This window comes from Manacus candei, unplaced genomic scaffold (assembly GCF_025592945.1).
Source record: "Manacus candei isolate 608988 ecotype Guabito, Panama unplaced genomic scaffold, ASM2559294v1 h1tg000070l, whole genome shotgun sequence".
NCBI lineage: Eukaryota > Metazoa > Chordata > Aves > Passeriformes > Pipridae > Manacus > Manacus candei.
In genome coordinates this window covers 236,688-255,875 of record NW_026138118.1, presented here as the reverse complement: position 1 = coordinate 255,875, position 19,188 = coordinate 236,688, and the positions used below count along the sequence as shown (strand labels likewise).

General features: G+C 58.0%; 4 protein-coding genes and 1 long non-coding RNA gene across 11 annotated transcripts; 3 read left to right on the top strand and 2 right to left on the bottom strand.

Annotated features, from left to right (window-relative positions):
- Positions 1–187: 187 nt before the first annotated feature.
- DCDC2B (doublecortin domain containing 2B) lies at positions 188–5,236 on the top strand. 6 transcript variants are annotated; one of them, XM_051807029.1, is made up of 10 exons: positions 191–344; positions 763–1,045; positions 1,129–1,180; positions 1,710–1,786; positions 1,963–2,142; positions 2,600–2,740; positions 3,168–3,207; positions 3,534–3,723; positions 3,907–4,001; positions 4,144–5,236. In XM_051807029.1, the coding sequence occupies exons 2-10, from the start codon at positions 777–779 to the stop codon at positions 4,147–4,149; spliced, it is 1,050 nt and encodes a 349-aa protein (XP_051662989.1). In that variant the 5' UTR covers positions 191–344; positions 763–776; the 3' UTR covers positions 4,150–5,236. The 6 variants fall into 6 exon arrangements, 5 of the variants coding, with proteins under 5 accessions (XP_051662993.1, XP_051662992.1, XP_051662989.1 ...); XM_051807030.1 differs by having other exon boundaries at positions 192–1,045; positions 3,534–3,717; XM_051807031.1 differs by having other exon boundaries at positions 198–1,045; positions 2,011–2,142.
- On the top strand, positions 4,175–11,823 carry EIF3I (eukaryotic translation initiation factor 3 subunit I). Of its 2 annotated transcripts, none has more exons than XM_051807034.1 (11): positions 4,175–4,422; positions 7,718–7,810; positions 7,897–7,984; positions 8,634–8,699; positions 9,290–9,439; positions 9,528–9,655; positions 9,944–10,054; positions 10,458–10,547; positions 10,804–10,877; positions 11,051–11,143; positions 11,446–11,823. In XM_051807034.1, the coding sequence occupies exons 1-11, from the start codon at positions 4,405–4,407 to the stop codon at positions 11,525–11,527; spliced, it is 993 nt and encodes a 330-aa protein (XP_051662994.1). In that variant the 5' UTR covers positions 4,175–4,404; the 3' UTR covers positions 11,528–11,823. The 2 variants fall into 2 exon arrangements, with proteins under 2 accessions (XP_051662994.1, XP_051662995.1); XM_051807035.1 differs by lacking the exon at positions 4,175–4,422 and adding an exon at positions 6,950–7,489.
- Positions 5,946–7,372, bottom strand: LOC127479729 (uncharacterized). The gene is made up of 3 exons (XR_007907668.1): positions 7,302–7,372; positions 6,861–6,953; positions 5,946–5,985 (listed from the first exon to the last, which is right to left on the bottom strand). It is a non-coding gene; the product is annotated as an uncharacterized LOC127479729 (long non-coding RNA).
- Positions 11,635–16,364, bottom strand: LOC127479723 (myotubularin-related protein 9-like). The gene is made up of 11 exons (XM_051807027.1): positions 16,323–16,364; positions 15,629–15,835; positions 15,039–15,147; positions 14,658–14,783; positions 14,401–14,574; positions 14,064–14,281; positions 13,776–13,937; positions 13,546–13,687; positions 13,238–13,458; positions 12,957–13,108; positions 11,635–12,838 (listed from the first exon to the last, which is right to left on the bottom strand). Exons 2-11 carry the CDS (start codon positions 15,808–15,810, stop codon positions 12,675–12,677), a joined length of 1,650 nt encoding a protein of 549 aa, XP_051662987.1. The 5' UTR covers positions 15,811–15,835; positions 16,323–16,364; the 3' UTR covers positions 11,635–12,674.
- A 607-nt stretch (positions 16,365–16,971) lies between these two features.
- On the top strand, positions 16,972–19,052 carry FAM167B (family with sequence similarity 167 member B). The gene is made up of 2 exons (XM_051807036.1): positions 16,972–17,886; positions 18,512–19,052. Exons 1-2 carry the CDS (start codon positions 17,602–17,604, stop codon positions 18,773–18,775), a joined length of 549 nt encoding a protein of 182 aa, XP_051662996.1. The 5' UTR covers positions 16,972–17,601; the 3' UTR covers positions 18,776–19,052.
- Positions 19,053–19,188: the final 136 nt, after the last annotated feature.

The window sequence follows — 19,188 nt, the reverse complement described above, 5'->3', positions numbered from 1 at the left end:
CTTTGGATCTGTTCCTGTCTGGCTTCCTGCCTTTTTCTGGGCAGAGCCAAGTCCTGTTTTGGCCCATGGAATCCGTTTGGGACAAAGTGCCCACTGGGATGTGGGTGCTCATCTGATCCAGGATGGGATCCTTTGCACTTCTCCTGAGGGGAACGGGTGATGCCAGGGTGGTGACAGCCCCTGGGCAGTGCTGCTGTGGGTGGCACAGGAGCTGCTGCCAGGAAGATTCTGATCTATAAATCCTGGTCAGAGCCTGGTGACTCCAATACTGGGCCCCCGTAGTGGTGGTTGAAGATTGAAGAGCCCTGTGGTTCCTGGTTCTGGGGCAGAAAAGTGCTCTGCAGGTGTTTGGTGTGGCCTCCCATGGCTCCCTCCTGCTGGGTTTGCATCCATGGAGATGCTCTGTCACGCCCGGCTGGGCTGGGAAGGGGTGGGACAGCAGAGCCCAGAGCAGCTGGTCAGAAGGGTTTGGGATCTGGGGAGCTGCTTGGAGAGGTTTAAGCTCAGTGGGAGGCTGGTCAGAAGGGTTTGGGCTCAGCAGGAAGGATTTGGGCTGGTTGGGAGGGTTTGCTTTGGGCTTTGCAGGAGGCTGGTTGGAAGGGTTTGGACTCTGGGGAGCTGGTTGGAAGGATTTAGGCTGGTCAGAAAGGTCTGGGCTCAGCAGGAGGCTGGTTGGAAGGGTTTGGGCTCTTGGGGGGTGTGATTTGGAAGGGTTTGGGCTCAGCAGGAGGTTTGTCCACTCGTCACATCCCCTGCGACCAGCGTGTCCCACTGGGATGAGCCCTCAAGGCCCAGCTCCAGCCAGGACCGTGCTGATCTATCGCAACGGGGACCGTTTCTTCCCGGGGAGGAGATTCCTGGTGACCCCCCGGCGCTTCCCGACCTTCGAGGCCTTTCTGGACGAGGTGACCAAGGCCCTCCACACCCCCCTGGCCGTGAGGAACCTCTACACCCCCCGGCATGGTCACGGTGTCGCGGGGCTGGGGGACCTGCGGGACGGGGGCCAGTACGTGGCAGCGGGGTCGGAGAGGCTCCGAAAGCTGGAGTGAGTAGAGGGAGCTTTGGGAGCAGCTTTAGGCAGCCATGGCTGGGGTGGGGTGGGGAAACACCCTTATCTTGTTCCCACAGCTACTTAAATCAGGGAAGGAAGGAGCCCCGTGGGATGAGGAAGAGTCTGCAGGTGGGTCACTGAGGGGCAGGGGGGTGAAAAACAGCAGCTGATGGGACTGAAGTTGGGATTTAGGGCTGTGGGGATCAAAGTGCCCCAGGGATCAGCAGGGCACGGGGGCTGCTGCTGATCCCTTCATCGCCCTGAACAGTGCAGGGAAGGGTCTGAGCTCAGGGATTCCCTGGCAAACCTGGAACACACTCCCTGTGTGAGGAGCCTCTGCAGCCTCCCTGTTGCTGACAACAAACCCCACATGGCAGCAGCAAGGCTGGGCAGGACGGGCTGTATCCCAGGACAGGCTGTATCCCAGACTGGGCTGTGTCCCAGGACAGGCTGTGTCCCACCATGGGCTGTGTCCCAGGACAGGCTGTATCCCACCATGGGCTGTGTCCCAGGACAGGCTGTATCCCACCATGGGCTGTGTCCCAGGACAGGCTGTATCCCAGGGGTGTGTGCCAGGGCAGGCAGATCCTGATGGAGAAACAGGAGCAGCCTGGGAGGCTCTGCAGGGCTGTCCCTGTGCAATGAACTCTGTCCCCAGTCCTGTGCTGCAGATCCCTGGAAATCCAACACCTTCGTCCAACGGCAGCAGCTCTCCCGCCTGCCCTGCACCATACAGTAAGTGATTCCATATTTTCCCCTTGGAGGGTCCCTGGGAATGTTTTCAGAGGGAGTTTCTCTGTGAAATCCCGGGAATGCTGCCCCACAGGGACGATTCCCAGTTTCCACCAGGAGTATTGGCTGTAAATAGGGTCTGGGCACTGGTGTCTGGCTGTTCTCCCCACCTCCCACAGCTCTGGGAATGCTGGCTCATCCCGTGCTCTGGGCTGCTTCTCCTGCAGTGTTTTCTGGAATGGGGACCTGCTGAGCCCTCCTTTCCCACTGGTGCTCCCCAAGAGGATCCCACTGGAGTGGGACACACTCCTGGCCACGCTGACAGAGAAAGTGGAGTTGGGCAGTGGAGCCGTTAACAAGTGGGTATCCAGGGAAGGCACTTCCCGTAGATCCAGGACATGGGGAGCTCTGGCTGGAAGTTCAGACCATCTGCTTTTGCAAACTCGTTTGCTTTTCAGGTTTTCCCATCATTAAATGAGGGATAACCCCAATGTCCTGGGTGCTTTGTGATGCTGGTGAAAAAGCAATAAGCAAGCAGTAAAAAAACCCCACAACAGTGGCATAAAAAGGAGTTTATGTCTTGAGGGAGGGGAAGAAAACCGAATTCCTCCCCAAACATCAATTTAACCAAGGAGAAAGCTGGGGTCTATTGCATCTCACTGATCACTGGGCATGATTTCTGTGACTTCCTCAGAGTAACACTAAGAATGATGGATCCTCTGCCTCGTTTCCCACTCTGCCCTTGTTTTCCACACTGAGGGGGCTGTTCAGGGATTGCCAGAGCCCTGATCCCTGATCCCTGTCTCCTTCCTCCAGGCTCTGCAGGCTGGATGGGACCCCGGTGTGCAGAGGAGAGGAGCTGGAGAATGGTCATCACTACGTGGCAGTGGGAAAGGAGGAGTACAAACCTCTGCCCTACAGGGAGCTGCTGGTGCCCCAGGAGTGCAGGACACTGAGGTGAGTGGGCTGTGGCCAAGGGGTGTCCCTCTGTGGTGGCCTTCAGGCAGAGCCATCCTTTTTGTGCCCCCCCTCTGTTCCCTCTACCTGTGCCAGGGTTTGAGTTGTGCTTCGTGTGTTGGGAGTTCAGGGAAGGAAGAAGAATGATTTCAAAGGTTTTTGGTTAGTCCCTGAAATCCAGGGTTCAGTGCCAGAGGAAGCAAATGGGCTGTTTCTCAGCTGCATGTTCATGGAGCACTGAGAGGGACCCCTGCCCATTATCCATGGAATTTCCCAGGTCTGTGGTGGGCAGTGTGGTATCACCTGATGGGATCCACTGTGGAATGTGAAAAACACCTCTGGGCCCCTTCTCCTCTGGGAAAAGAGGGGACTGTGCCCTCCCTCAGCTGACCTCTGCCTGACGCTGGAATTTGCTTCTTTCTTACAGGAACCACCCAAAAACCAGGCACAAAAAGAGCCAGGGCAGGGTGAGTGCTCAGTGGCACAGAGTGGTTCGTGCTGCAATCATGGAATCATGGAATGGTTTGGGTTGGAAGGGACCTTAAAGCTCATCCAGTGCCACCCCCTGCCATGGGCAGGGACACCTTCCACTATCCCGGGTTGCTCCAAGTCCTGTCCAGCCTGGCCTTGGACACTTCCAGGGATGGGGCAGCCACAGCCTCTCCCTGAAACCCTCTTGTTACAGTTACAGCTTTGTACCAGTCGGGATCAAGGAAAACAGCAGGAATTTGAGTGTTTAGGCACTGCCCTGCACAACTCCTCTTTTATAAACTGTGATGGTTTTTTTTTTCAGCTGGGCAGTCGCAGGGTGCAGGCCACGGGAGCTGCAGAGAAAGGCAAGATCCCACCTGCCTTCCCACAGCTGCAAATTCCAGCCAGGGAATCTCCCCTCGAGGAGGAAGAGCCCATTTTCCATGTCAAACCTGTGCGTGCAGGACAGAACAGAAGGAGCAGCAGGAGTGTGCAGCCTGGCCCAGGTGAAGGTGTGAGTGTGGAGGGGGCTGGATTTATGATGCTGAAGGGGGCTGGATTTATGATGCATCCAGCAATCCCTGCAGTTCTTCTTTCCCCTCCTCACCTGGGCACACACCAGGATTCTGCAGCCTCAGCGTGACCAGGCCATGCAACACCCATGGAACAGCTTTTCCCTTTTCTTTTCCTCACAGGAAAAAGCCTCTCCAAACCCAGGGATCCAAGGAGGGAGATGAGAGGTGCTCGGGAAGAGGGTGGACACACCAGGCTGGATGTACCCATTGACCAGGTCTGAGAGGGGATTTCCTGCCTGTCTGGAACCTCCCTGCCCCAGGGTCCCCCTGGAATGGCTCAGCCCCAAGGGCCAATCGAGAGTTCACAGCAATTCCTTGGGGAAGTCCTTGTTTTCTCACTGAAATCCTATTTATCAGGTTTAGGACACACTGAGCTGCTCTCCGATGTGTAAAGCCGAGAGTAACCACGAGGGGGAACTTGAGAACCCACAGCAGGGTGTCACTGAAGAGCCTCGTGTGTTAGAAAGGCAAGAAATCCCATCTGGAGAATGAACAATTCCCTTCTGGAACGTGAAAGCTGCAGCTTCCCACCCCAGTAAGGACTGCAAAGGCTCTCCTGGATTCTTCTGTGTTTCCATCCTCACTCCTGTCACAGAAGAACTTACATGAAAACCCAAAATGAGACACCACAGAAAGGTATTTATTCCCCTCACTGGTTCTGTGGAGTGGGGGAGAACATTCCTGTGATCAGATTCCTCCCACTGCAGTTCCTGAAGTTCCTTAAGCAGAACTTTCCTGTATCCAGGTGAAGCTCAGAATCCACCAGGGAATAACCACCTAATTCTTCAAATGACTTGAACACGCTTGTTTTAGTAACAGAAGTTCAAACCTTTGCTTTAAAAAAGAGGGAAAAAATAGTTCTTTCTAAAACAATATTCTGCGTGACGAGGTCAGCAAAATTCTTGTTGTCAGTGGTGTGTTAATGATTCCAGCTTTTCCTGAGGATATTCAGGATTGCTGTAATGGGTGACTCAGCTCTGCCTCGGTGGTGTCTCTGGGTTAATTAGAACTTCAAAGGAAGACAATTCCTTTGAAGTGAAATTAGAGAAAGCCCTGGCGAAGCTTTAGCTGGTGGTTCCTGACCCTTGTTGTGCTGTGTTTGCTGCACTGGGTGCTCCAATGCTGCTGCTTTCCCTTGGCTTTTCCCCCCCTGGATCACATTCCTGTGCAGTTGGTTTTATTCAGAGGCACAGTGTTGTTAAATAATGAAGATTTTCCCCTTTATTTCTCAGAGGAAATGGCTGCTCTTATGAGCTCTAAATGGGCTGGTTTGTAGCTGAACTGGGGAAGGAAGAATTACCAAACAGAAAACATGTTTTAATAACAAAACACCTGCCAGGGTTTGCTCTATGTCGGGTATTTCTTAGAAAGAGATTTCATTGTACTGTTGTCCCTCTGATTTGCAGTGCCTGGATAATGTTTGCAGCAATTAAAGCTGTTCCCAAATCCATATCTATTTTATTTCTGTCTTGGGAACATCTCCCTGATTTAGGAAAAGTCACAGGAATAAACAGCTCCTGCATCACCCTCCCTGGGCAAGGCTTTCTGATTTCCCTCCCTGGAGTTTCTCGTTAATTACAAGGGTGACAATGATTATTTTTTTTTCCTTCTGTGATTTCTCTGGTACTTTGGACTGATAATTTCACTGAAAAGGAACCCACCCTTCCTTCCTTAGGGACACACTGCACTTGTGGGTGTTTGATGGACGAGAGGAACTCTGAGCAAAGCCCTGTAGTAACCTCTGAGTAAGGGGCTGTGCAGTGTGAGCTGGGACAGCTGAGCACAGCAGAAAAAGCCATTTTCACTTGCTTGGCTACAAGAAGGAGGAATTCCTAAAAAAATTCCTCCTAATCAAAAATCAGTCAGTCCCAGAAGGTCCCATTGAATGATTTATTAACCCCTTATTGCCCCTTCAGTGCTGAGCAAATTCAACTGTCGTTGTCTTGAAACACCCACAAAAAATTCCTTAAGACATGGAATGGGATGTGCTTTGTTCCACCCTGCTGCTCAGGGAATGCAGTCCATGGGTTTTGACATCTGTGTGTTAAAATCCACCTTTCCCAGGCATGGCTGAGCCAGGAGCCCCCTCAGCCACAGGGGGTTACCCTTGGTCAGGTTCTGTCCCTCTGCTTCTTGTTCCTGAAGCAGCCACACACAGTGAGACCCCCAGGATGGTGAGCAGCATTCCTACCACAGCCCCTGTGGGAATGAACAGATTGGGAATGTGCTTATCAAGAACAGGCAGGAGGGGTTGGAATGAGATGATCTTGAAGGTCCCTCCCAACCCAACCCATTCTGTGATTGTCTGCACAGTTCAGACAGTGCTCAGGTGTCACAGGGCAGGGATGTCTGGGCAGGTCCAGCCTGGGCCAGGTGAGTTCTGAGGGGGTTTGGAAATGTCACTCATGTTCTGTGTCTGTTGGAGAGATCCAGGCTTAAACAACAACAACTCAGTGTCTTCTTACAGCTCCTGTTCCTACAGCTCCTTTTTCCTACAGCTCCTTTTTCCTACAGCTCCTTTTTCCTACAGCTCCTTTTTCCTACAGCTCCTTTTTCCTACAGCTCCTTTTTCCTACAGCTCCTTTTTCCTACAGCTCCTTTTTCCTACAGCTCCTTTTTCCTACAGCTCCTTTTTCCTACAGCTCCTTTTTCCTACAGCTCCTTTTTCCTACAGCTCTTGTTCCTGGTGCTGGAGTTTTAAACTTTCCAGTTCTCTGCCTTTTTCTGCCCTTTTGAGCAGGGCAATGTCAGTGCAGGACATCAGGGAAGGAAAGGAGGATGGGTGTTTACATTTGGGGGTTTATGAGCCTCTCCTTTTCTATGGTGGGCATATTATTTAGTGCTTCTGTTATGGTTCAACATCTAGTTAGGTTTATAAGCTCTTTTAGCTTAGAACAGCCAGTTCTAAGCTTAAATTTACCAGCCCTGCCCACAAAGCTGTTTCACTTCCCTTTCAGGGTCTGCAGCAAGAGCTGCTGCTGAACCAGGCAAAGCCTTGGGGGGGGTATTTGCTGTTTTCACACCCTAAACCAGCCAACAGATGCAGGGGAGGGAATGCCTGAAGTGTGACTTACGTTTGCCACCATCATCCTCTCCCAGGATCCTGCCAGTCACCAGGGTCACCACCAAAGCCAGGGAGTTGCAGAGTGGGACTGCCAGGGACAGGTCTGGAAGGGGAGGTTTAACAGAGCTTAACATGGAGGTTAAGGGGAATGGCTTCACATCGGAAAAGTGGAGATTCAAGTGGGATATTGGGAAAAAATTCTTCCCTGCGAGGGTGGGAAGGGGCTGGAATAGATTTTCCAGAGAAGCTGCGGCTGCCCCATCCCTGGGAGTGTCCAAGGCCAGGTTGGAGCAACTTGGGGTAGTGGAAGGTGTCCCTGCCCATGGCAGGGGGTTGGAATCAGGCGATCTTCAAGATCTCTCCCAACCCCACCCATCCCACGCCTCCATCCCCGTTTACCCGCGACAACCCAACCCCGCTCTCCACAACCTCCCTCCCGCTCCAGGGACACCCTGACATCCCCTTTCCCCGCCGCCATCTCCTTCCCCTCACGCGCGGTCGCCATGGCAACGGCGCTTCACTTCCTGGTCGGACCGGAAGTCCCGCGCTGTTGCCATGGCGACCCCCGTGACGCATTTCTTCTGCGACTCCCCAACCCGGAAGTGACCGCCTTCCTCTCTCCTCGGCGTGGCCGCCATGGTAAGACCGGAGCGGGGTGGTCGCGGTTGTCGCGATTTGTGGCCGCTCCCGATGATTCAGCGGCTCAAAGCCCCCCGGTCCGGGGCTCCTGGGGCGCGGGGGGGCGGCCTGGCCGCCCCCCCGCGCCCCAGGAGCCTCGGACCGGGGGCCGCGCTCGCCCCCCCGCCTCACCCTCCCTTTCCTTCTCCACCTCCCCTCACTCATTAATTAATAACTTAATAATTACAGAAGCCCATCCTGCTGCAAGGCCATGAGCGCTCCATCACGCAGATCAAATACAACCGCGAGGGAGACCTGCTGTTCACCGTGGCCAAGGATCCCGTGAGTGCTCCCCCCCTTACCACCCCCGCCATAATTCGTTAGTTTATTATTGATTAATCCGCGCGGTTTTTTTTTTCGCCTCGCAGATCGTCAACGTGTGGTATTCGGTGAACGGCGAGAGGTTGGGCACCTACAACGGGCACACGGGGGCTGTGTGGTGTGTGGATGCCGATTGTATCCTTTTTAATCCCCCCCCAAAAAAGACCGGTTTGATCCCATTTTTTAGCCCGGGATTCATCCCATCAGACTGCCCTGGGATCCTTCCTGCTACTTTACCCTGCACTTCAGCTCTTGAATATTCCATCTGTATTTTTATATATTTATTGAATATAGATAGGGAATTTATATATATGGAATTTATATATATATAAAAAAATTCCATATATATAATTATCTTTGTGTACGTAATATATAATCTTTTATCTATATAAGTATATGTATTCCATATTTCTGCCTCTGGGATCATTCCTGCCTCTTATTCTGACATACCTTCACTTAAATTCTTAAATATTCCATGTATTTTTTTATATATATGGAATTTATATATAATATATTTATGTTTTATATACATTTATATTTATATATACATTTTAATATAAATTTACAGTTATATATATCCAATTATATATATAAATACATATATTCCATATTTCTGCCTCTGGGGTCATTCCTGCCTCTTACTCTGGTCTCGATACCTCCACTTAAACTGTTATATTTTCCATGTGTATTTTTATATAGATGGAATTTTTATGCATATGTATCTGTAGAATTTGTACATATCTAAAAAATTTATCCATGTCCTTCCCTGACTGGTGACACCCAGGGGACACACGGCACGTGCTCACGGGCTCTGCCGACAACAGCTGCCGGCTCTGGGACTGTGAGACAGGTAAAGCCCTTCCCAAATCCCTGCCTGGCATCTGCAGGGCATCCACAGGGATGGGGCAGCTCTGCCATGGAGAGCTGGGGGTGTTCAGCCTGGGGAGGAGACCTTGGAGACCCTTCCAGTGCCTGAAGGGGCTCCAGGAGAGCTGGAGAGGGACCTGGGACAAGGGATGGAGGGACAGGACAAGGGGGAATGGCTTTAAGCTGGAAAAGGGGAGATTTAGGTGAGAGATTGGGAAGGAATTCTTCACTGTGAGGGTGGGAGGGGCTGGAATGGATTTCCCAGAGAAGCTGTGGCTGTCTCATCCCTGGAAGTATCCAGGACCAGGCTGGAGCAACCTGGGCTAGTGGGAGGTGTCCCTGCAGGCAGAGGGTGGAAAAGGTGATCCATAATGTGCCTTCCAACCCAAAGCATTCTGTTATTCCATGATTAAGCTCAGAAAAGCCCCCCAAAATCCGGTGGTCTGTGACTCACAAGTGGTTCTACAGATCCCAAGTCAGGGATCCCCTGACCCTCCTGCCTCCCCTGCCACCCCTTCCCCTGTCCCATAACTCCCCCCCAGCCCCCTGAGCTGATGTCCCTGTCCCCCCCAGGGAAGCAGCTGGCCCTGGTGAAGACCAGCAGTGCTGTGAGGACGTGTGGCTTCGACTTTGGGGGGAACATCATCATGTTCTCCACGGACAAGCAGATGGGCTACCAGTGCTTCGTGAGCTTCTTCGACCTGCGGGACCCCGCCCAGATCGGTGAGGGATCCTCCCTGGGGCTGGGGAGGGGCTGGGGGAGGGTGTGGAGGGCTGTGCCACCTCTCTGTGTGTCTGTCCCCTCCCTCAGAGAACAACGAGCCCTACATGAAGATCCCCTGCAGCGACTCCAAGATCACCAGCGCCGTGTGGGGCCCGCTCGGGGAGTTCATCATTGCGGGCCACGAGAGTGGGGAGCTCAACCAGTTCAGTGCCAAGGTCAGGGACTGGGGGGGGGGGGGGAGGATGGCACAGCGTTCCTGTGGGGTTCAGGGGCAAACTGTAGGATTTTGGGGCTCCAAACAGCAGCTTCATGGAAGGGTAATTCAGATTTGTGGCTCCCCTGAGCAAGGCGGATGTACCAACCCCCCTGCTCAGGTGGAGTGAGATGATCTTCGAGTTCCCTTCCAACCCACACCATCCCAGGATGCTATTCCATGATCTCCTACATTATTTTCAATGAGGAGGACTCTTCCCAGCTCCCTGAAACTGCCTCTTCCCCCTCAGTCAGGGGAGCAGCTGTCGAACATCAAGGAGCACACCAAGCAGATCAACGACATCCAGACCTCCAGGGACATGACCATGTTCATCACAGCCTCCAAGGACAACACGGCCAAGGTGAGGTTTTCCATCAGCAGTGGATATTTCCTGGCAGGACCTCTCCTCAGAGCTTATCACAGGGTTTTTTTTCCTTCTCAGGGATTTCAGGAAGTGGACAGGCAAAGCTCAGTGGGAAAGCTCGGTGAGGAAGGGGAGATGCCACCGTGTAAAATTATCAGTCAGGCATTGAAAATGAAATTATTTTGGCATTTCCAGAGTACTTTTGGCATTTTCCAGAATATATTGGCAGCTTGCCACCTCTGGAAGGCAACAGGTTTACCTTAGGCCGGTGTTTTGGCATTCTGGGGAAATACATTTTGGGATTTGAGTGTCCAGGAGTGACTGCACCTCCCCAGGTGAGGCCCAGCAAGCTGGATTTGTGTGAGTTAATTAATGAGCTCTCTGCCTTTTTGCCTCGTAGCTCTTTGACTGCACGTCCCTGGAGCACCTGAAGACGTTCCGGACGGAGCGGCCGGTGAACTCCGCCGCCCTCTCCCCCATCTTTGACCACGTAAGGATGAGCTCCCTCAGTGTCACCCCTGAGTTGTGTCACCAGCATGAGTGTCCCCAGCCCAGCTGAAAACCAGGACTGTGCAATGGGGCTGGGGAATTTTGCTGGTTCTGGCACAGGGAACGAGGCTTTGTGCCCTCTGGTTTCCAGCCTCGGTGGTTCTGGGATTCCCCAAAGGCTCTGCTCCCTCCTCCCCCAGCTGCCCCTGAGCGTGGGACAAGCAGCACTGAAGGGTGGTGGCTTCTCTCCTTTGCAGGTCGTGCTTGGTGGTGGGCAGGAGGCCATGGATGTGACCACAACCTCCACCAGGATTGGCAAATTTGAGGCCAGGCAGGTCCTTTCCCTCACCTGGAGCGCTCCTGACAGCTCAGAACGCTGTTCCCGGAGCACCCTGCTCCTGGAGGAGTCCTTGAACATGCAGACCTTGTTTGAGGAATCCCTGATTGTGCCCCTTGCAGGCTCCCAGCTCCTTGTGACAGTGTAAATCTCCTTCCTTCTCCCAGGTTCTTCCACTTGGCTTTTGAGGAAGAGTTTGGCAGAGTGAAGGGTCACTTCGGTCCCATCAACAGCGTCGCGTTTCACCCCGACGGGAAGAGGTGAGGCTCTCTGGGGGTCTTGCAGCGTGTCCCAGCTCAGGCAATCCCACTTTTTAGTTGGGATATGTCTGGACCTACAGGATCCCTGTGCTGGGAGCAGAACCAGCACCTTAATCCTCCCATTTCAGCCTCCCCTCAGGCCAGCCCGGGGGGTCACCAACACCCTGTTCCACACTTTGGCTGCGTCACTGATCCTTTCTTTGCCTTGTGACTCCTGTGTTAGTTCCAGGAGGGGGTTATGAGGCCAGACTTGCCCCTGGTTGCTCCTGCAGCGTTCCTGACTGTCCCTTTCCTCCCTGCAGTTACAGCAGTGGGGGTGAGGATGGCTACGTCCGCATCCACTACTTCGATCCCCAGTACTTCGAGTTTGAGTTTGAAGCCTGAAGGAGGATTTCCCTCTCCTCTCCTCCTCCTTCTTCTCCTCCAACCCCTTGCCCAGTCCATCAGCTCTGTCAAGGGGCTGCTGTAAGGCCTGAAGTTCTCCTGCTGCATTTTGGGGGCTGTGTGAAGGTGGGGAAGTGGAAACTCAGCCAGCTCCGAAGGGCAGGAATGGCTTTTGTGGGAAGGCTGCTGGGTTGGCTGCCTGCCTGCCCTGGGGGCTTCCTGCCTGCTGGGCATATTTATACATCAGGGGAGGGAAAAATCATCAGGAAATAAATAGAAATCTTTTGTAAACACAAGGCAAAGTACCTCTGTGGGGTTTTTTTGGTTGTTTTTTTTTTCCCAGTTAACCCAAGGACTTTGTTTTCCTGGCTCTGTTGCCAGTGCCTTGCTCCACACCCATGGGCAGACAGACAGTGCTGCTCCTCCCGGGACCTCTGCCCATCCTGGCTTAACTCTTTCCCAGGGAGTGACCCAGAGCCTCAGGTCCAGCCCTGAAGTGTGAAGAGGCTGGAAGTGCAGCAGCCAGGAATTGTTTTCCAGCTGACATGCACGCGCCCGGCCCGGCCGCTTTGTTTATCTGCTGGGCTGACCCTGGGCCAACTTTCCTCATGGAACAGTTATTTCCTGCTCTAGGAGCTCGTGCTCCTCATCCTTCCCCCCTGTCTCACCCTGCCTGTCGGGAGGGGTGGTTTGTTTCTCTTTCCTTCCTCAAATCTGGGTTCAAGGGCAGAATTCCCAGCCCGGCTCTCCCAGCTTGGAGCGGCTGATGGAACAGTGAGGCTGCAGCCTCTGTGCCTTCTGTGGAGAGGGTGTTGGTTTAGTGTGAGCTCCTGGTTTTGCTGTGCCTGCCTGGCTGGCAGGCAGGTTGATGTCCTGCTCCACAGCCATCCACAAGCGCTGCCGAAATCCCACTGGGAAGGAGCATCTTCCTCCTGCCCCTATGGAAGAGCGGAATGCCGGTGTGGGCTGGGAGAGAGGCTTTACTGAAACAAGCTCAGTCTGGGCAGCCCAAAGGCTGGGAAAGGGGGTCTGTTCCTTCCTCCCAGAGCTGTCTGTGGGGTCTGTGTCCAGCACAGCACTTCCCACAGGAAGCTCCAGTGTTGCCTTGTCCTGGCATCCCACGGGACTGAACTGCCTGTGCTGCCCTTCATCTCCTGTTCTCCATCCCGGCAGTGTGGTCAGAGAGGGACTGGCTCAGCCTGTTCCCTGTGCTCTCCTTGGCAGGGGTGTTGTTTTCCTCAACCAACCGCTGGATCTCTGCCCAGGCCTCATCCAGGTGCTGGGATGGACGGATCCAACGGAGGAATAAACCTGGGAGAGAAGGGGCTGGGTGTTATTTCAGCCCTGTCAGCGAGGGAAAGGCAGAGCAGCTTCCCCTCAGCCAGCCCAGCTCGGGGCTGAGGATGGATTTTGGGAGGATCCCACTCACCCTGCCAGAGCTGGATGCTCTGGGGCTCCACGGAGGGCCAGATCACCAGGGCGTTGTGGGAGTAGAGAGGGTTCAGGAGCTTCTGCTGCTCCTCGGGCCGGTTCAGCCAGGCCCAGAGCGAGTGTGTGCTCTCCTTCACCTTGCACAGGCTCCTGTGGGACACGGGGGATGCGTTTCGGTCCCTGCCAGGGCTCGTGGGGTTTGCTGTGACCCAAACCGTGACCAGGAGGGGATTTGCTGGAGTTGCTCCCTGGGGACAGCGCTGTCCCCACCCCTCTCACCTCTCCTTCTCGTTGTTGCAGAGGAAGGTGCCGTAGGCCGAGGCGTAGGCGTTGTCGAAGAGGGAGAGGAGGAGGCGCTCCCCAAATTCCAGGGAGAAGGGGAACTGGCGGCTCAGCTGCCACACACAGTCCAGGAAGAGCAGGAAAAGCGGTGCCTCCTGCTTCAGCCGGGCGTAGGAATAGGCGGAGTGGGCGCAGCGGAGGTGGAAGGGGTGTCCAGCCTGTGGGACCCCGAGGGGGGGGGATATGGGGCTGAGGGTGCCCAGCCAGGCTGGGATCCCCATCCCCCTCGGAGCTGCCACTCTCACCTGGATCCACTCCCGCTCCAGCAGCCCCTGGAATCCCGCCAGGGTGCGGCAGGACGGGTCCAGGATCACCTGGGCCAGCGCTGTCACCAGCAGCGTCGTGTCCGTCCCCTCCGCCCCGTGCACCAGCACCGTGGCCTCCTCCCTGTCGGGATCAACCCAGGATGGCGCCTGGATTTTGTGCCATGCTGGGAGTTGGGGGAAGGAGGGGCTTTGGGGTGCAACCCCCTTACCTGTCCATGCACTGGGCAGCCAGGCAGGCCGTGCTCAGGGCTGCCTTGACGTGGCTGAGCCAGCGGCTGCTCTCCAGCCGGCCCAGCCACCGGTCCATGCTCAGGGAGGGGTCACTGCAGGCTTCCACCAGCTTGGCGAAGCTCTCCTGCAGCGGGCGGCCCCTGGGAGCGGGGAGAGAGGTGCTGGGGGCTTGGTGACTCTTTTGTGGGGGTGGCCCCCCCACGTCCTGCCAGGCAGTGCGATCACCCCCGTGTCACGAGAGCGCCAGGGCTCGGCACAGCCCTCACCTCTCCAGGGGCCGGTGCAGCCTCCTCCACTGTGGGTAGGAGGATTTGGGCTCTGTGCCTCCCCCGGTCATCCGAGCCTGCTTTGCTGCCTGGGCCGAGCGTGTGTCGATGATGAAGCCCCTCTCCCCCTCGTCCAGGATCGTCCCCAGCAGCGTCTCGTCCTCACGGCACCGCCTGCGGTTGGGTCCCGTCAGGGGTTGGCTGCTGCGGAGCATCACCTGCAGGGTGAGAGATGGGGAGCACTGGGGGACCCCACAGCGTGGGGGGGGCTTCCAGCCACCTTTCCCATAGAGCTGGCAGCAGTGGGAGAGGGGATGAGGGGGCAGGGCAGACTCACGGTGCGGTTTTTGGGGTGGAAGTAGCTGAGGACAGGGAACCTCCCGCCCTGCCGGAACCGGGCAGCCTTTCTCAGGGCCTCGTCGGCCACGGCCGCCGGCACAATCACGGTGGGAGGGTACGTGGGGCAGGTGCTGAAGTCCTGGTTCACGGTGCTCAGCCGCCACTGGCTCGTCTGGGGCAGACACGGGGTCAGGGGGAGCCCTGGTGCCCAACCTGCTGTGGCTGGGAGGGACTCAGGTCTCCTTCCAGCCTCACCTGCGAGGAGATCTGTTGGAAATACTGCTCGAGGGGGAACTGGTGCCATCCTTCCTCGAGCTTCAGGCTCGGGGGTCTGTAGAAGAACGGGTACATCATCATCACGGAGTCCACCGAGGAGAGGGCCTGGAGCGAGAGCAAAGGCAGCGCCGGTCACGGGGCAGGGAATGCGGCCGGGAAAGTCCCCAGGGCTCTGCAAACCCCATGGCTGTTCCCTGCTCCTGGCCACATCCCAGCACCAGGCGAGGGCTGGGCAGCACCAGCGGCCCCAGGTGCCAGCGCTGCCGGAGCTGAGTGCTTATTTACCCAGCGAACGACAGACGCAGAGCAAACACGGCGGGGCCGCTTTGCCCTGGCAACCCTTTGCTGCCCGGGGCTCACCTCGATGGAGCTGGCGATGTTGAGACACTCCTCCATGCCCGGGATCTCCAGCTGCAGCACCTTCAGGTCTTTGCACCGGAGCGTGATGGTGCCGGAGGAGCCGGTGAGCCTGGGGGAGGCAGGAGGGGGGTCAGGGCTGGCCGGGGGTCCGTGCGCGCACAGACGGACACACAGACAGCGCCGAGCTGCCCTCTCCCCGCGAGGGCTGTGCTGGTGTGGTTGCCAAATCTCTGGCTCTCGTCTGCCCCCGGAGCCGGGATTTCCACCGTCTCCCTGCCCTGGACGGGGCACGGCGGGCGCCGCGGTGGTTGGCAGAGCCAAGGGAGCGTTAAAAGCCAAACCTGGTGTCCCGGGCGGAGCTGTTAGTCCGGGGGGGCTGGTACCAGCCTAAATTCTGCACTCTGAGGAGAAGAGGAGGTCAGCGCCCGGTGCTGCCGTGCCGGGCCGTGAGGAAGAGGAAGGACAAGGCTCGGCGGGCAGCACCCAGGGGTGGCCGTGCTCTGCTCGGGAACGCTCCAGCTCGGGAGGAAGGGGTGACAGGGCCGGGAGGGAGCGCGGGGCAGCCGCGGGGCGGGGAGCAGCACACGCACCTCTTCTCCACGGCGTCCACGTTGCGGATGAGCAGCCAGAGCTCCAGGTCCCCGCCGGGGCAGGAGGAGAGGAGCAGGTGGTGGCTGGTGATGCACAGGGTGCCCCTCACCGCCGGCAGCCCCGCGCACGACAGCAGCACGTTCTCCACCGTCGCCGTCTTGATCAGCTCCGAGAACTCCATGGCCGGCTCTGCCCGGCGCGGGGGACTGGGGAGGGAGAAAGGGGAAATCCTGCGGCGCACGGCCCGGCTGGAAACCCCTTCTTCCCTCTGCGTCACGGCCTCACCCCCTCTGGGTGTTTGCACTGTCACCTACAGGGGACGGAGCTGCGAAACGCAGCCAGGGGGACGTTTCCTCCCCGGGGAAACTGAGGCACGGGGCGGGGGGGGGCTGAGCTGGCCCCAGGCTCCCACCCCAAGCCGGGTATCCCGTGCCGGCTGCACTGCAGGGAGGCGATTTTTGGTGAAAAGGGGAATGCAGGGAGCAGCTCCAGGTCCTTCCCTGACACCCTGTTACCAGCCCCCCCCCCCCCCCCCGACCCGGCTGCCAGGGCCCTGTGGGCTCTGCCAGGGCCCCTGTGCCCACAGTGTCCCCCCGGGCCTGGGGACAGGGCAGGAACTGCTGCCAAGGCCCCTGGGTGAGGAGGAGGAGGAGGGTGGGCACCTGGCAGTGCCCCTGCCACCCCTCTGCTTACCTGCTCGGGCTGGGGGGGCAGGTGGGGACCTCAGGGGGCAAGGGGGGACCTCGGATGGCAAGCAGAGACCTTGGAGTGCAAGTGGGAGGACAGTGGGGTGCAGGCAGGGGACCTCAGAATGCCCACGGGGAGCTCCTGGGCATAAGCAGGGGACTGTGGGGTGCAAGCAGGGACCGTGGGGTGCAAGGAAGACTCTCAGGGCGCAATAGGAGACTGTGGGGTGGCACCAGGGACCCTGGGGTGCAAGCGGGGGACCCCAGAGTGCCAACAGACACAAGCGGAGGAGCTCAGGGTGCAAGCGGGGGGGGGGGGATTTCGGGGCGTAAAAGGGGGATCTCGGGGCGCGAGAGGGAGAGCTCGGGGTGGGAGGAGGGACCTGGGGGTGCACGCGGGGACCTCGGGGTGGAAGCGGGGGGGCGGCGATGCCCCGCACGGCCCGGCCGGGCCGGCGGATGTCGGGTTTAAGGTGGCCCGGTCCGGAGGGACGGGGCGCTCCCCGGGGTTGGGGGGCTCCTGGGGTGGGCTGGGGGGCGGGGGTGTCGCCGCGTGGGGTGCGGGAGCGAGGGGACACTCGCGGGGCCGTGGGAGGGACACGAGAAGGAGAGGCGGGGGCTCTCTCGCAGCACTGGCGAGGCACGCGTGGAATGTGGGGGGGCACTCTGGGGGGGTCGGGGATGGGCGTCCGAGGGGCAGGTGAGACCCGTGGGATACAGGTAAGACCCGGGCCCCATCGCTGCTGCCCCTGGAGCCCCCCGGGGCAGGGAGGAAGGGGGAGAGGGCAGATCCCGACGCGGTTCCACCTTAACGTCCCGTCCGGGTGCGGGACCCCGGCTGCCCCTTGTGCCCCCTCCCCCGGTTTCTTTTTCCTTCCTTAGGCTTTTTTTGGGTCCCCCCGGGGGGGGGGGGGGGGCCGGGGATAAATCATTCCCGCTCCTCCGTGCCCGGTGAAGGCTTCGTCCGGGAACGGGGAGTCTCCTCCCAGCCGGAGACAATGATGCTAAAAACGAAAAGGAAAACAACAAAAAAACCTCATCACGACAACATCGAATAAACCCAAAAACCCTCCTCCTTTGCACTCCTTTGGATAAGGAAATTCCTGCCCATCGGGATTGTCCTCGGGGGATGGATAAATAGCTGGGAACCGGGCACAGCTGGGGGAGTGAGGGAGTGGGTGGTTGGGTGGTCGTGGCCAGGGTAGAGGCTTCATTTCCACGGTGGGTGGGTTGTTGAGTGGGCAGAGGTCACCCAAGGGGCTGGGGGGGCTGCGGGGGGTCCCACCATGGCCCTCAGCCAGCTGAAGTTCAAGGAGCTGGGCGAGGAGGAGCCCACCTGGGAGGAGGAGAACCTGGACAGTGTGAAGGCTCTGACGGCCAAGCTGAAGCTGCAGACCCGGAGACCCTCGTACCTGGAGTGGGAGGCCCGGGTGAGGGGGCAGCGCTGGGGCACCTCGGGGGGGGGCCGGGGGGCTGAGCAGGGCCCTGGGCACCCCAAGGACCAGCTGGGTGGTGGCATCTGTGGCTTTGCCACCATGGAGGCGGCTCTGGAGTGGCTGAGGACGGAGCTGGTGAGTAGCTGGCAGTGGGATGAGGGGTGAGATGGGACCACAGGGCTCCCCCGTGCCCGAGCTCAGGCAGCAGTGAGGGGACGTGGCAGGGTCAGCAGGGGCTTTGCTCCTTTGCCCTGCTCGGTGGGTGCATGAGGATTTTTGCAAGGCACACGTGGCTCCGCGGTGCCACAGCTCTGCCCCTGTACCCTCACCACGCTGTTGGGGTCTGCACTTGTCACCCCCCCTGCCTGCTCTGCTGGTGGCACTGCTGCTGTGGACTCCTTCATGTGGCACGTGGTGGCTTCCAGAGGGTGGCACCCAAAATCCCTCAGGACTCGGGGCAGGTGGAGCTGAGCTGTGGTGCTGCCAGCCCTGCTCCAGGGGCAGTACCATGGGAAATGCCACCACCCCCATGGGGCACAGGGTGTTTGGGAGCACCCACTAGCCTGTCCCTGAGGCAGCAACAGGGTAAAAAGCCCACAGGCATCAGACACTGTGCCCACCACAGGACCGCGTGCGTGGGCTCTCTGCTGTCCCAGGGTGGGTTTGTTCCCTGGCCAAGCCCCATCCCTGCTGCCCCATCACCCCTGCAGCTGACCCGGGGGGTGATCCCGCTCCATCCTGACTCCGGTCTCCCCTCCAGAGGGAGATGCAGGCTGTGGACCAGCGCCTGGCCCAGCAGCTGATGCGCCTGCGGGCGCGGCTGCACCGGCTGAAGGTGGAGCAGGCCTGTCACCAGCACAAGGAGATGCTGGACGACGCCACCTTCGGCCTCGAGGGCTGCGAGGAAGACTCGGATCTGCTCTGCAACATCCCCCCCAAGGCCGCCTTCCTGCTCTCCACGCCCCTCAAGCACATCGGGGTCACCCGCATGAACATCAACTCCCGCCGCTTCTCCCTCTGCTGATCCCCCCCGGGGGCCGGGTGGGAGCCCCGCGGGCACCCACGGGTGCATCTGGACCTGGCAGGGCTCGAGGATCACTCTCAAAATCCCTCGGGACTCGGGGCAGGTGGAGCTGAGCCGTGGTGCTGCCAGCCCTGCTCCAGGGGCAGTGCCATGGGAAGTGCCACCACCCCCATGGGGCACAGGGCGTTCTGGGGGCCTGTTCCTAGGGACAGTGGGGTCAAGCACGGTGGAAAATGTTGGGAGCAGCCCTTAGAGGTGGAATAAAAGGAGGTGAAGGTGAGAGCTGATGTTTTTTTCTGTATTTTCACGTACCCAGGCGCCTCCCTGGCCCCGTAGATGTGGCTCCAAGATTTCTGCTGTGGGGACCGGGGAGGGGGGGAGGGAGGTGACAGCACAAGCTGCCACTTGGGGAT